Source organism: Neoarius graeffei, chromosome 28, assembly GCF_027579695.1.
Source record: "Neoarius graeffei isolate fNeoGra1 chromosome 28, fNeoGra1.pri, whole genome shotgun sequence".
Lineage (NCBI taxonomy): Eukaryota > Metazoa > Chordata > Actinopteri > Siluriformes > Ariidae > Neoarius > Neoarius graeffei.
In genome coordinates this window covers 16,331,599-16,345,988 of record NC_083596.1, presented here as the reverse complement: position 1 = coordinate 16,345,988, position 14,390 = coordinate 16,331,599, and the positions used below count along the sequence as shown (strand labels likewise).

Genomic DNA, 14,390 nt, shown 5'->3' with positions numbered 1-14,390 from the left:
ATTGTCCCGTGCAGGACTGGGGTAAAAAAAAAAAAAATGCTAAAATACTTCCGCATTACCTGCCCAACACTGCCTAATAAAAGTAAATCAAACAAAGTGCTCGACACATTTATGATTCCTGCATCAATAAAATTCAGACTTCAATGGAATATTACTTTGTCCTGTTGCGTGTCCCCCCCCCCACACACACACACACACAGTGCTCATCAGATTTCCACTACTGCCATGGAACAAGCTGGAAATGCAGGACATCGTATCCCTTTCTATAAATAGCAAGATTATGCAGCCAGAGAGAGATGGAGAATGAGTGTACATTAGTGCTGGGGTTGTAGCTGAGTGAGTAAAACACACACACACACACACACACACACACACACACACCAACATGAACACATGTATGCACACAGATGCTGCAGTTGCCTTCAATGTGGCTCTAGGCATAAAACAAAGCTAATGGATATATCGTCTAAAAAGGAGCATGTCCACCAAATCATGTTCTCACAGAAGCCTCGTTTTCTTTTCTACATTACACTTCTGCATCTGATTATGAGCTTAAGAATAGAACAACACGACACATCTGCTATAAATACACATCATTCTAAAGAGCACTTGAATTATCTCTCCTTGCTTTGTATAACTCACTGATGGCTCAACTTGTATGCCTTGACCTTTATACACATTGTTTTACATCTCCTTCTCAGCAACAAAGGAGGTGGCATGCATGCTAATTAGGTACGGTACAGTATTTGTACATGATACACGATCAACTAAATCTGTAGACTTCAGATTTTGTATTATTTGTGGTGATGTGTTGCCAGCCCAGCTGCGTGGGCCTTGTTGCGAATGGATACCACAAAATATTCAGGAATGTGCACCACAAGTACGTCTTATTGTATTGCTCCAGTGTTCAAGGAAAACTGGAGAAAGCTGCAGAGGAAGAGCTTTGCTAAGACCTTCCTGCATTTCTGCATCTCATCAAATATATTTATTACATGTAGTATAACTGTTTCTTCCCTCATTCATCTCATCTCATCATCTCATTATCTCTAGCCGCTTTATCCTTCTACAGGGTCGCAGGCAAGCTGGAGCCTATCCCAGCTGACTACGGGAGAAAGGCGGGGTACACCCTGGACAAGTCGCCAGGTCATCACAGGGCTGACACATAGACACAGACAACGATTCACACTCACATTCACACCTACAGTCAATTTAGAGCCACCAGTTAACCTAACCTGCATGTCTTTGGACTGTGGGGGAAACCGGAGCACCCGGAGGAAACCCACGCGGACACGGGGAGAACATGCAAACTCCGCACAGAAAGGCCCTCGCCGGCCACGGGGCTCGAACCCGGACCTTCTTGCTGTGAGGCGACAGCACTAACCACTACACCACTGTGCCACCCCTCATTCATCTTTCGTAACTAATTTATCTTGGTCAGGGTGGCTCCGGTGTCATTCCGAGGAACTCTGAGTGTGGGACAGAAATACACCCTGGATGTGATACCAGTACCAGTCCATTTACACACATTCACACCCTAGAGTAGCCAGTCCACACTGGCATGGTTTTGGGAGGTGTAAGTAATCTGTAGTACCTGTAAAACTGTTCAGATATTAAGCCGAGGTCAGGATCACACTACAGGCCCTGTAATGCTGTAGCGTTATTAGCATACCATAGCAACTCTGGACACTACCCCTTCCTGCCAGCAGAGTTTGCGGTCTCCTGAGTACTAGTCTCGCTCTGACAATTACTTCTGTTTGATTTACTGGTTAATGTGTGTGTGTGTGTGTGTGTGTGTGTGTGTGTGTGTGTGTGTGTGTGTGTGTGTGTGTGTAAACTCATGTTTTCTATGCAACTGTTGCGAAGTCTTGCCAAGCCTTCTATATCATATTGACTATGAGCATTATTTTCCTAACTGCCTTGCTAATTCTATGACTCTTGCCTTATTTCTTGATATAGCCTTTGAATTGCCTTTTTACCTTTGTTTGCTGATGTGTCTAGCGACTACTGCCTGCCTGATTTTATCAAGTTGTTTGACTATTCTTTCAATAAACCTCACACACATGTATCCTAACTCTTTCAACCTCTATTGTAACAATAATATTTAACAATTATTCCACAAAATCAAGTCGTACATGAGCTGATGGTGGCTATAAGCCATGTACGACGAGATTGACTGGAATAACTTTTATTCTATCCACATTCACTGGATTTTGAGAAACAGAGCACTTTTATTTTTTGCAAATTCGGTAAACAAAAACTTTATACAAAACGTCCGACAAAATCATTTCTGCTTAGAATGTAAACAAACCGGCGAAATGACAGTAGCAATTTGTGAAAAATGCTATATTAATAATTCTTGAAAATTAAAAAATAAAATACATTCTTACCATCGAATACTTCTATTCCATATTTTGTTGCTTTTTTATTTTCGGGGTTTTGTTTTCGAGGAGAGTTTTTATTTTGTCCTTGGTTGGTTTCAGCAACACGCTCCGCCATTTTGTTTTTCTCTACTCATGATATATGAGCTGATATCCTAGTAGTAGAGTAGCCGATCAGAGCGTGGAATTGCTCGTATCCAGTGAATGTGGATAGAACAAAGCTGCATATTTTAAACATACATTGACAGAATTTGATCACTACTCTTATGCTTCCTTTGTAAGAGTGAAAATAATTATTTTCCATTCTTTTTCAGTATAAGAAAATCAGGCTCCTATCCAGGGAACACTGAGTGTGAGTGGGAACGCACCCTGGATGGGAGAAAAGAAATTCTTGTTTATGGTAATTCCTTTGTGGTCACAAAGTGGACCACACAATAAGAATTTCCACACAATGGTTTGGGGGGAAGAACATCCAGTGAGTGGCAGTTTTCACAGTCGCTCCATGTCCCAATACAATCCTCCTCCTCGGTCCTCTTTTCCTACAAGTTATAACATGGAAAAATCCCCAAAGCTGTAATTCATGAATAGTCCACTCCACATACAACCTGTTGGTCTCCGTTTGATCACAAACCAATAAATGTTTCCTGAATCAACATTTCAGCAACTTCAAATCAATCTTAGTGTCCCCTGCTGCCAAGTTTCTGAATTGAGCCAAAAAGTTTGTTGACTCCACCGGCGCCGCCATGATTGAAAATCATGTGATTGCATTCCTGCGCACTGACTGGTCAAAGCTCGAATGGTGTTCGTGAACCTTACATACTGTGCTGTTTTACCCATCAGTATCCCCCAATCAGCGCGCAGGAATACAATCACGTGATTTTCAATCATGGCGGCGCTGACGGAGTAGACGAACTTTTCGGCTCGATTCAGAAACTCGGCAGCAGGGGATACTAATATTGATTTGAAGTTGCTGAAATGTTCATTTAGGAAACATTTATTGTTTTGTGATCAAACCGAGACCGACAGGTTGTATGTGGAGTGGACCGTTCATGAATTACAGCTTTGGGGATTTTTTCTGTGTCATAATTTGTAGGAAAAGAAGACCGAGGAGGAGGATTGTGTATTGGGACATGGAGTGACTATGACAAAGTGGTAGATAGAGATTAGGATTTAAAAAAAAAAACCTAAAGTATTTCTTTAGACACAGCCTAAATTAAAACTGACTTTTTTCTTCTTAGATCATGACCTTACGTTCATGATTCACTGTCAATCATTTAAAAGAAGAAATATTTGTTTCCTTCTGTTATCTTTCATCAAAATGCAATGGCTTTTGTCCATAAATGGTAAAAAATAAGCCAATAATATCATGCTTGATCTTGCCACTCCCCTTCCCCAGTTATTATTTGGCCGATAGATAGATAGATAGATAGATAGATAGATAGATAGATAGATAGATAGATAGATAGATAGATAGATAGATAGATAGATAGATAGATAGATAGATAGATAGATAGATAGATAGATAGATAAACATTCTGTTTCACTTTAAAAAAATTTCACATTGCAGGAGCCAACGTGCTGTGAATTTAATTTTATGTTGTCTCTCATGAAACTGTCATACATGTGAAAATGTGCTCAGTGTCTGGGTTACCCCATTCACAGCTTGCTTCATTTGACGACATGTTCATATGACAGGTGGTTTTGGTATAGTTTTAAATTCAACGTGCAACACTGCGAAGTATTGTGTCAAATATTAACAACAACTCAGAACATACAGAAATGTGAAGCTTTACGTTCAAAAGTAAATCGAAAAGTTCATAGCATTGTGTTCTGCTAAATTATCTTCCAAATTTCTCTTCTTAAATCATTATAAGAACATTATACAGCTTTAACACTCCATGAAACCTTTTCATACCGTTTATTCTCTTGTGCCAGAGGGAGGGAAATACAGTAACTGCTCTGTTCGGGGATCAGAGGTGTGTGAGTGGTGTCAAGGCTGTCTCTGTGTGTGCAGTGCTACTTATGCGTTTGTGTGTCAAAGAAACCAACACCCCTCTATTAGCTAGTGTGTAAATTGCTTTCAGTTCTTGCCAACAAATGGTGTGTGTGTGTTTGCATGAGTGTCCGTTATTCAAAGGAAGTGTGTAATTACAGTAGAACTAACATATGGTTGTAGTGCATATGGTAATGGTGACACACACACACACACACACACACACACAAGAAAGGCAAAGAGGAAAACAGGAAATGTATCAATCCCATGTCATACAATAAAAAGCATGCATTGAAAAGGCCGAGACTAGAGCATGCAATAATATGCAAAATGGCGTCTTGTCTATCTCAAATGTCAGCCTGAAAACATTTCATCTCCTCTTCATCACTTTGTTCCGCCCTGTTTTTGCTCGACAGCGCCGGCTGTGTTTACAGGGATGGTGATCTCCGAAGACTGGATGGCGGGTTTGGGGAGCGGCGCCTCTACTGTCAGGACGCCCTCAGGGGAGAGTGAGGAGACGATTTTCTCAGCATCGGCACCAGGGGGCAGACTGGAGAAAACAAGAAGACAAACACCAGGCATACATAAATGGCAGTAGATTTAACCTGAGATTCTACAGGACAAGAAGCCAGTGTAAAGGAATGGTGCTGCTTTATGTACTTTGTGAGCTGAATCAGAAGCTAGTGACCCACGGCCACATGATGTTCCTTAGATGTTGTTAAAATAAGACGTGATGGCATTTGAAGTAGCAACCACTAAAGCCCTGAATTACTAAAGGGTTTGTGGAGATAAACATATGATAACGCCCACAAAAAAGTGTGACAGCTTAACAAGTGAAAATATCTTGAATATAGTCTAATTTATTGAGGATTTTCTGTTGTAAAATTACAACGAGTCAAGGATAAGATTATCAAACCTATTTCTAGACTTTTTTTTTTTTACTAATTTCAAACTTGAACTTGCTCGTTTTAAGCATTTATTTTTAAAAGAAGCAAAACGAGGTGGCACGGTGGTGTAGTGGTTAGCGCTGTCGCCTCACAGCAAGAAGGTCCGGGTTCGAGCCCCGTGGCCGGCGAGGGCCTTTCTGTGCGGAGTTTGCATGTTGTCCGCGTGGGTTTCCTCCGGGTGCTCCGGTTTCCCCCACAGTCCAAAGACATGCAGGTTAGGTTAACTGGTGACTCTAAATTGACCATAGGTGTGAATGTGAGTGTGAATGGTTGTCTGTGTCTATGTGTCGGCCCTGTGATGACCTGGTGACTTGTCCAGGGTGTACCCCGCCTCTCGCCCGTAGTCAGTTGGGATAGGCTCCAGCTTGCCTGCGACCCTGTAGAACAGGATAAAGCGGCTAGAGATAATGAGATGAGAAGCAGAATGATCTGCCAATAGAGTCAGACAATCTAATGCTTGAAATTAGTGCAATTTTCAAGTATTAAAATGAATACTTGAAATTTTAACGGATTTAAAATTTTTTAATTCTAGATGCTAACTTTTTAAGATGTAACTTTTTGCAGTGTGTCTGTGAAGGATTGAGTCTTTCCGGTGAGCAATACAGCAAGTGTTGTTTATTTGTGCTGGAATGAATTTGATTTCTCTTTGCAAACTTTCCGGGTGAATAAATCTTGTGAGTAAATTTTAGGCATGGGATAATAGATCATGCTTCCTGAATTTTCTTTAAATTATGCCAAAATATTTACTTCTCTACAAAGTGCAGAGTCAGACAGGAGGCTATCTTTATAGGACAATACTTAAATTATCAATTCTGGTCAGAAGGTGTTTGGATTTTTAGTTCCGAATGAAAGTCAAACAACATGTTACATTACTTTACAGGCATTTAGTCGACTGTCTTATCCAGAGTGGCTTACAACATACCCAGAGCAGTCTGCGGGGGCAGTTGGGGGTTAGGTGCCTTGGTCAAGGGCACTTCAGCCATTCCTGCTGATCCAGGGAATCGAACTGGCAACCATTTGGTCCCAAAGCTGCTTCTCTAACCGTTAGGCCATGGCTTACATATCTATATATAATTGTTTCTGTAGTACGTACTGTACACAAGGACAGTTTTTTCTTTTTAAAGACTCTGTGTCATTCTTGATACAGTGAAGATTTCTGTAAGCAGGTAGTATATTTACTTCGCGATTTTAAAAAGAGCCTCCAGTGTCAGCACTTTGTAACAGTCAGAGGTAAAGTTGTAGTTTTCTGAATGGAGAGCTTTGCTGTTTCTAGATAATACAACAATTGTTGTCTTCCTAACAGCAAGACATTAAAATCAGAGAGGTTGGTGAGGGAACAACTGTTTATATTTGCAAGTGATAACAAGAACTGCTGTTTCATTAAATGTAGCTATAAAATGTATGATGTGTTATTTTTAATAAATAAGAAATTCTTATTGTTAATGTCATTGTTAACAAATTGCTGTAGTTTAAGAGGAATAACACACTTCAGGGTGTGCTGTTATAGGAAAGTAATCAACTTCAGAGAGGTAACAGTTAACATATAAATGACCGTTGATCATTTTCCGATAACAGCATTCCCCTGTCTTTTTTTAAAATTATTATTATTTCTGTGCCCCAGTATTATTTCTTATATTTATATTATATTATTTTTCTTACGGGCAGCACGGTGGTGTAGTGGTTAGCGCTGTCACCTCACAGCAAGAAGGTCCGGGTTCGAGCCCCGTGGTCGGCGAGGGCCTTTCTGTGCGGAGTTTGCATGTTCTCCCCGTGTCCGCATGGGTTTCCTCCGGGTGCTCCGGTTTCCTCCACAGTCCAAAGACATGCAGGTTAGGTTAACTGGTGGCTCTAAATTGACCGTAGGTGTGAATGTGAGTGTGAATGGTTGTCTGTGTCTATGTGTCGGCCCTGTGATGACCTGGCGACTTGTCCAGGGTGTACCCCGCCTTTCGCCCGTAGTCAGCTGGGATAGGCTCCAGCTTGCCTGCGACCCTGTAGAACAGGATAAAGCGGCTAGAGATAATGAGATGAGATGAGATTTTTCTTACTTTTTATAAATTGCAAGTTAGCTAGTTTGCTAGCAACCAGTACTGACAGGTTGGCAAGCAAATCAGATTGTCAACAAACATCCAGTGTATAAAACATACATCGGTCTTTCCTTGGTCACATCTATTATGCAAGGAAATGCCAACCAAATGTTCTACTCTGGTTGCATTATTAGTGAATCAGGAGGGAGTGAAGTACTAAGTGGTCACCAGGGTGAAGACTGAAGGAAGCTGAATGTGGTAATAATGTGCTCGAGCAGATAAGATCGATCTCGTTTGTCTAATGCTGATTACTAATGGTATTTCATCAATACCGCTACAGTCTCATTATACTCAAAGGAGATGAAATGGCTTTGTAAAGTCACTGGAGATGACCTAAAATAATAATGATCACTGTGTCCTTGTGTAATGCTACTGATGTCTTTTGTTGCATCCATTTCAATGCGTCAGTGCAGTGACAAATCTTCTGAAAAAAGAGACAGACAGGGGCTTCCTCTTGGTGGCGACAAAGCTGCATACAGCTGTGTGTGGGGTGTGTGAGACAGAGAGAGAGAGAGAGAGAGAGAGAGAGACCCATAATGTGAGACAAAGAGCGTAGCTAAGACACAGAAAGGCGATAAACAGGAAGCCAGAGACGCTATTATTGATGTCTTGACTTGTCTTGCTTTGTTGTGAGCTGCTCTGTTTCTCCATTTCATGAGATTTACTGGGCTGAGACTGCGATAAGGGAGAACAGAGCTGTGGTATGCAGTGGACAGCAAATAGGCGAAGCTTCTGGAATGTTCTGTACTGAATAAAGGCTTAGTGGCCAGATTTAGCCCCAGACCCAGAAAACACATTCTGCATAAAAGAATGAAGATGAGGCAGAGAAATAGTGCTATGCATTATGTACTATGTGAATATTAACTCTACCCCAATTCCAATTTTACCTGTTGAACCCATTTCATAGAAATTTGCAAGAAGACCCTGTAATTTGGTGCTTTATTGGGCAGCATGGTGGTGTAGTGGTTAGCACTATCACCTCACGCAAAGAAGGTTCTGGGTTCGAGCCCAGCAGCCGACGGAGGCCTTTCTGTGTGGTGTTTGCTCCAGGTGCGCCAGTTTCCCCTACAGTCCAAAGACATGCAGTTAGGCTAATTGGCTACTTTAAATTGCCCATAGGTGTGAATGATTGTTTCCCAAGCCCAGAAATGGGAGGGTTGCGACAGGAAGGGCATCCGGCGTAAAACTATGCTCCAATCAATATGACATGTGGATCAATAGGGTCCACATGGACCCTGACCCGGCAACAGTGCTGGACAAGGGAGAAGATGATGATGACCCTATAATTTGGTGTTTTTAAAACCCTAACCCTGGTTGCTTCCCCCACAGTCCAAAGACATGCAGGTTAGGTTAACTGGTGACTCTAAATTGACCGTAGGTGTGAATGGTTGTCTGTGTCTATGTGTCAGCCCTGTGATGACCTGGCGACTTGTCCAGGGTGTACCCCGCCTTTCGCCCGTAGTCAGCTGGGATAGGCTCCAGCTTGCCTGCGACCCTGTAGAAGGATAAAGCGGCTAGAGATAATGAGATGAGATGAGATGAGAACCCTGGTTGCAACAAATATGAAATGATGTTCAGTTCAGCTCTATTTATACACACTGTTCAAAATAATATGTCAAACTACATTATGCAAATTAAGCATTTGAATAACTCCATGTGAATAGCCCATGGTGCAAGCAAGACACAAATTATGTCCCAAAACCAGTTTTCGTTTGCTATATTCCCTGAATTTCACTATATGTGATGAGATTATGTATTAATATGTTGATGTGGACATGCACATTTCTACCGAACATATTAGCAAACTTAACACTAACTGGAAACAGTGAGTGAAAGAGCCTGGAGAAATGAGTAATTTATCTATCCCATCATGAGTTCCCCAAAGGTAAAATTCAATATAATCAGTGGATAATTAAGGAGTAAACACAACAGAGTGTGCTATTAGAGGAAAATAATGAGCAACAGGGTTGTGTAATGCAGCCTGATGCAAAGCAGAGTTATCACTATTACCAGCTGCTGATTATTTTCCGTGTTTTATTCCTCTTATATTCCTCTTATACCCCGGCATATTGATGTTACCAAGAAACTGGAAAGTCCGCTGACTTGAAAGGTTTCCAATGGCAGAAAACTTATTGACAGTTGTCAGATAGTAATACTGTAAATTCACCATTTTACGACTTTTGGAGTATTCTGCTACGTACCATGTTTTCCTTATATGCTTCATCATTCATGCCAGCCATATTCCAGAATTACAACCCCAATTCCAAAAAACTCTCTAAAACATAAAACAGGAACCATCTGGCTTGTCATCAGTGCACAGTTCAAAAGCCAGTATGTGTGATGGTATGAGGGTGCATTAGTGCACATGGCATGAGTAGCTTGTACATCTGGGAAGGCCTCATCAATGCTGAATGGTATATACACATACATTTCAGAGCAACGTGCTGCCATCCAGACAAAATCTTTTTCAGGGAAAGCCTTCCTTCTTTCAGCAAGACAATGCCAAACCACTTTCTGCATACAGTATATTAAAACTGCATGGCTCCATAGTAAAAGAGTCCGGGTGCTAAACTGGCCTGCCTGCAGTCCAGACTTGTCTTCCATTTAAAATATTTGGCACATTATGAAGTGCAAAATATGACAAAGGAGACCCCGAACTGTTGAGCAAATGAAATTGTATGTCAGGCAAGAATGGGAGAACATTTCTCTTTCAAAACTACAGCAACTGGTCTCCTCAGTTCCCAAACATTTACAGAGTGTTGTTAAAAGTCGAGGTGACGCAACACAGTGGTAAACATGCCCCGTCCCACTTTTTTGAAATGTGTTGCTGACATCAAATTCAAAGTGAGCATATATTTTTCAAAAACAGTAAAATATGTTGATATGTTGCCTTTGTACTATTTTCAATGAAATATAGGGTTTCCATGATTTGCAAATGATCACATTCTGTTTTTATTTACAGTTTACACAACGTCCTGACTCTAAATCGACCGTAGGTGTGAATGTGAGTGTGAATGGTTGTCTGTGTCTATTTGTCAGCCCTGTGATGACCTGGGGACTTGTCCAGGGTGTACCCCGCCTTTCGCCTGTAGTCAGCTGGGATAGGCTCCAGCTTGCCTGCGACCCTGTAGAACAGGATAAAGCGGCTAGAGATAACGGGATGAGATGAGATAATAATAATAACAATCAGGGTTCAGGTGACTAGGAAGTAGTCTTATCTAAAGGTTGTTAAAGCATGTACTAGTCTCTGATATTCATTTATACTAGAAACGGCAATGTTTCACATCTTTCAATTTTGATGCTTAGGTCTGTTACAAGACTTTAATCCAGCCAAAGATTTCCAGTCAAGTCCACAAATGGGACATGAAAGAAGATTTTGGGATGAAGTGGCTGGTGTGTTAGCTTGAGATTTTGTCTTTGTGCTCAAATCCCTTAGATGTTCCAGACGGTTCGTTTCAAAGATTTCAATTGCTTTATGGCAAGTTACCCTCCATTCATTGCAATTTAAGGCATTTTCTTCAAATATTTCTGGAGGTATCTATATTGCTTTTAGGTTATCTTTGAGCTTGTCTTTGTACCTAATCCATGGTCTTCCTACCTTTCTTTTTCCGTCATAGACTTGGCTATACATGGATATGGACAGTAATAAGTTCTTTTACTCACGTGTACTTCCTAGTGAAGGATCTAGATACAAAGCCATGCTCGTCCCTCCTCTCTTCGTGTTTTCCTGTAAAGATAAATCACAAAAATGTTTCCTTTTTTTGGGGGGGGGGCAAATCTTCACTTTTTCACTTTGTTTTTGGATGTGAATGCAACACTACGAGCAGTATGTCATGCCTGGATCATACTATTCCAGTGTGTTTGCATTCCAAAAAAGGCTTTACATAACACCTACATGGGTGTTAATGACTAGCATCTTCATCTTCTTCATTTATGTCCTTTGTGAAGTAGGACATACATAAAAGGTCTCAGCTTTTTCTTCTAGCATTTTCTTCATAAAAACAAGCCAGTGTTCTTGTGCTGTGGCAACATGCTTGCCTGCTTTGACAACGACTCCAATAATAGAAGGAAGGCATAAGCCCCACTATGGTAATGGAGGCTATTAGAGCTTTAGTATTAAAGCTGGCATTAGTAACCACTGGCATGAATGCATCAGGATTTTTATGTGTTTAATTGTTATAAAAGCCATGACTTAATCAAGATTTGTAGATACACACTATACTGTAAATTTCCATAATTGTGTATCAGTTACTGGCAACATTAATGTAACTAATTACTGTAATAGTAGTATTAATGCAAACATATGAGGAACCTTAATAAACCTTAATAAATATTATCCAAGTTTTAAATATCCTGCATGAATATGAATAAATGGCTCTCAGATTATCACTTTTACAGATAAAAGTTTGATTGAGTCTAATAGTGAAAAAAAAGTTAGATATATCATACTAACAATCATAACCATTTTAGGCTTCTTATCAACTTTCGAAGGAAAACATTAAACAGCTGAGTTTATGACTAACCTAAGGAATGCCGTAAACAATGAGCAATGGGAGAAAACTCAAAGCACTTCCATAACCTCAGAATAATTGAGCTCAGATTGTTCTACAATGGTGTATGAGTTCTGCTCTGGGCTGTGTTCCAAACAATTCTCCCAAAGGCTAGATTTGGGCAGTTCAGCTCCTGAAGTACTGAGGCTGTTGTGTTAACTCTAACTGCAGTCTAGTTTGTCCTATAATGAAGGACACAGAGAGGGTCAGTGAGAAATGCCTAGTTTGTCTCCTAATTTTATTCACAAACAATGCAGTAAATGTAGTTATAACACAAGAGGAGCAGATTTATGACTTTATTATCTTTCCACATCTTTCCTAGGTTGATCTGTACCAAATCCAGTTTACTTCCCAAAGGCTGCAAATGATATGTTGATTGATCTCTGGGTTATTTCAGCAATAACACAATATCTGCATATATAAATGCAAATTGGAAAAATGTAAGAAAAAAAACACTTCATCTCTGACTGACACTGAGCTCTGTGAGGTTTTTTTTTTCCTCAAAAGATTTTCAGCCTGTTAGTTATCCACTGATAGATCAGAATATAAATCACCATCTGGGCTGCAAGGAAACATCATCAACAAGGGCTGTCTTCTTTAATTCATCTGTCATCCTGTATTCAGGAAAGAGTACGAAAACTTTGGGTTTTAACTCCTTATTCATATAAATGATCCCTTGTCTCCAAACATCTTTCATTTGGTGATGGACAACAAAGAGTGTGCAGCGAAATGGAAAAACAACTCATCAGCCAAAAGCTAAAAGTATGTTTGGATAACAGCTTAACAAAGTGCTACATGATCCAGTAGATAAAGAAAAAAAAAAACCTTGTTCTTAAACATCTCACCAGTGATCTCATCTAAATGGAAAAAGGCAATCTTTCAATAATCCAATCCAAATGTAATTTTTCATGTTTGTTTGACAGATCGATAAAATGACACTCAAACCTACCAGTGATCTCCACCACTCCATCCTTGGTCTTCACCAAGAGCTCTTCAGGAGCAAAATGGTTGACGTCCAAGCTCACCTTCCAGCCATCCTGTGTCTGCTTGATCTCAGACATCCCAGTGCTGAGTTGGCGTGACAAGGCACGGGCGTAGGTTGCTGGATGAGGCACGATGGGTGCAGGCATGTGAGCACTGTGCATCAAGGAGGCCATATCAGCACCTATGGAAGGGCGCAGATAGCCAGGCCAGTGGCTGCTGGGAAAAACATGCATCTCCTCTGGTAATGCTGGCATCCCAAATGTCTGGTCAAAGATCCTACTGCCCTGGTACCAGTCACGGAACGGGTCCCAGGATGGAGTACGGAGGAATGTGAAAGGGATGCGCCTCTCAGTCATGGCTGAAGAAGAAGAAGTACTTGTGTCCTTGGATGTTTGAAGCTGTTTATCAGAAACTTTTCTAGAAAGTGCTGTCTGTTTGGAGGCTGCAGGCTTTTATAATCAACTGGTTACCACCCACCCTTGTCAGCACGCCCTGTTTCTTTCTCACACTCTCTCAAACTTTCTCGCACCAGTCTGTTCCCCCTCCCCAACCCAAATATTTATAGAACTGACTAGAAGGTCTATTCACAGCAGACGTAGCAAGAGAATGGAATCCGAAGCGGAGCCTGCTTGCAGTACAGCTAACAAGGGGTCTGTTTAACCTTTTCATGAGTGTAATCACACACACACACACACACACACACACACACACACACACACACACACACACACACACACACACACACACAAAGTCCCTCCTCTCCTGCGTTACTGAATTACACAGGAATCTATGAAAAGTACATAGCAATCCATGAAGCTTTTCTCTACAAAGTGTAGTCAAGTATCCAATGACAGATAGACAGGTGGATGGAGAGACAGCTGAAAACACCACACACACACACACACACACACACACAAAACAAAGCCTAAGCACAACGATGACCCCCCCCCCCCCCCCCCCATGAGATGCTATTAAAAGCTCATAGATACACACAACTTATTTGCCAAAAAGAAGGGCAACTTAGAATAATATTCTTTTTTTCAAACATTTTTTTCTGTTTATCTCCAGTATTCTCTGTGAACTTTGTTAAAGTATGACATGAACACTTTTTTTTTTATTTCTATTCTAAAGGTCTTAAAAAGGTCTTTTAGAAGCTCTATTTTCCTAAGAACGTTTTAGACCTCAATAATTTCTCAGTAGATCGATATTTGCCCAGGATATATAAAAATGTAGTGAACATTTGTATGAAGGACTTCTTAATAACACTTTATATGAAAATCAAAACTAAGTTTACAGTCGTGACACCAAATATAAAACATGGTCTAGAACGTCTTGCGTAGAAGTCACACTATTACCCTTTGCTTACAGACATTTTCAGTTTTAGTCGTGACGACATTTCGGGCAGCATGGTGGTGTAGTGGTTAGCACTGTTGTCTCATCATCATCATCAT

At 40.7% G+C, this 14,390-nt stretch overlaps 1 protein-coding gene across 1 annotated transcript; it reads right to left on the bottom strand.

The window, feature by feature from the left end:
- Positions 1–3,949: 3,949 nt before the first annotated feature.
- Positions 3,950–13,430, bottom strand: hspb1 (heat shock protein, alpha-crystallin-related, 1). Its single transcript, XM_060912334.1, has 3 exons — positions 12,905–13,430; positions 11,069–11,132; positions 3,950–4,921 (listed from the first exon to the last, which is right to left on the bottom strand). The coding sequence occupies exons 1-3, from the start codon at positions 13,293–13,295 to the stop codon at positions 4,756–4,758; spliced, it is 621 nt and encodes a 206-aa protein (XP_060768317.1). The 5' UTR covers positions 13,296–13,430; the 3' UTR covers positions 3,950–4,755.
- Positions 13,431–14,390: the final 960 nt, after the last annotated feature.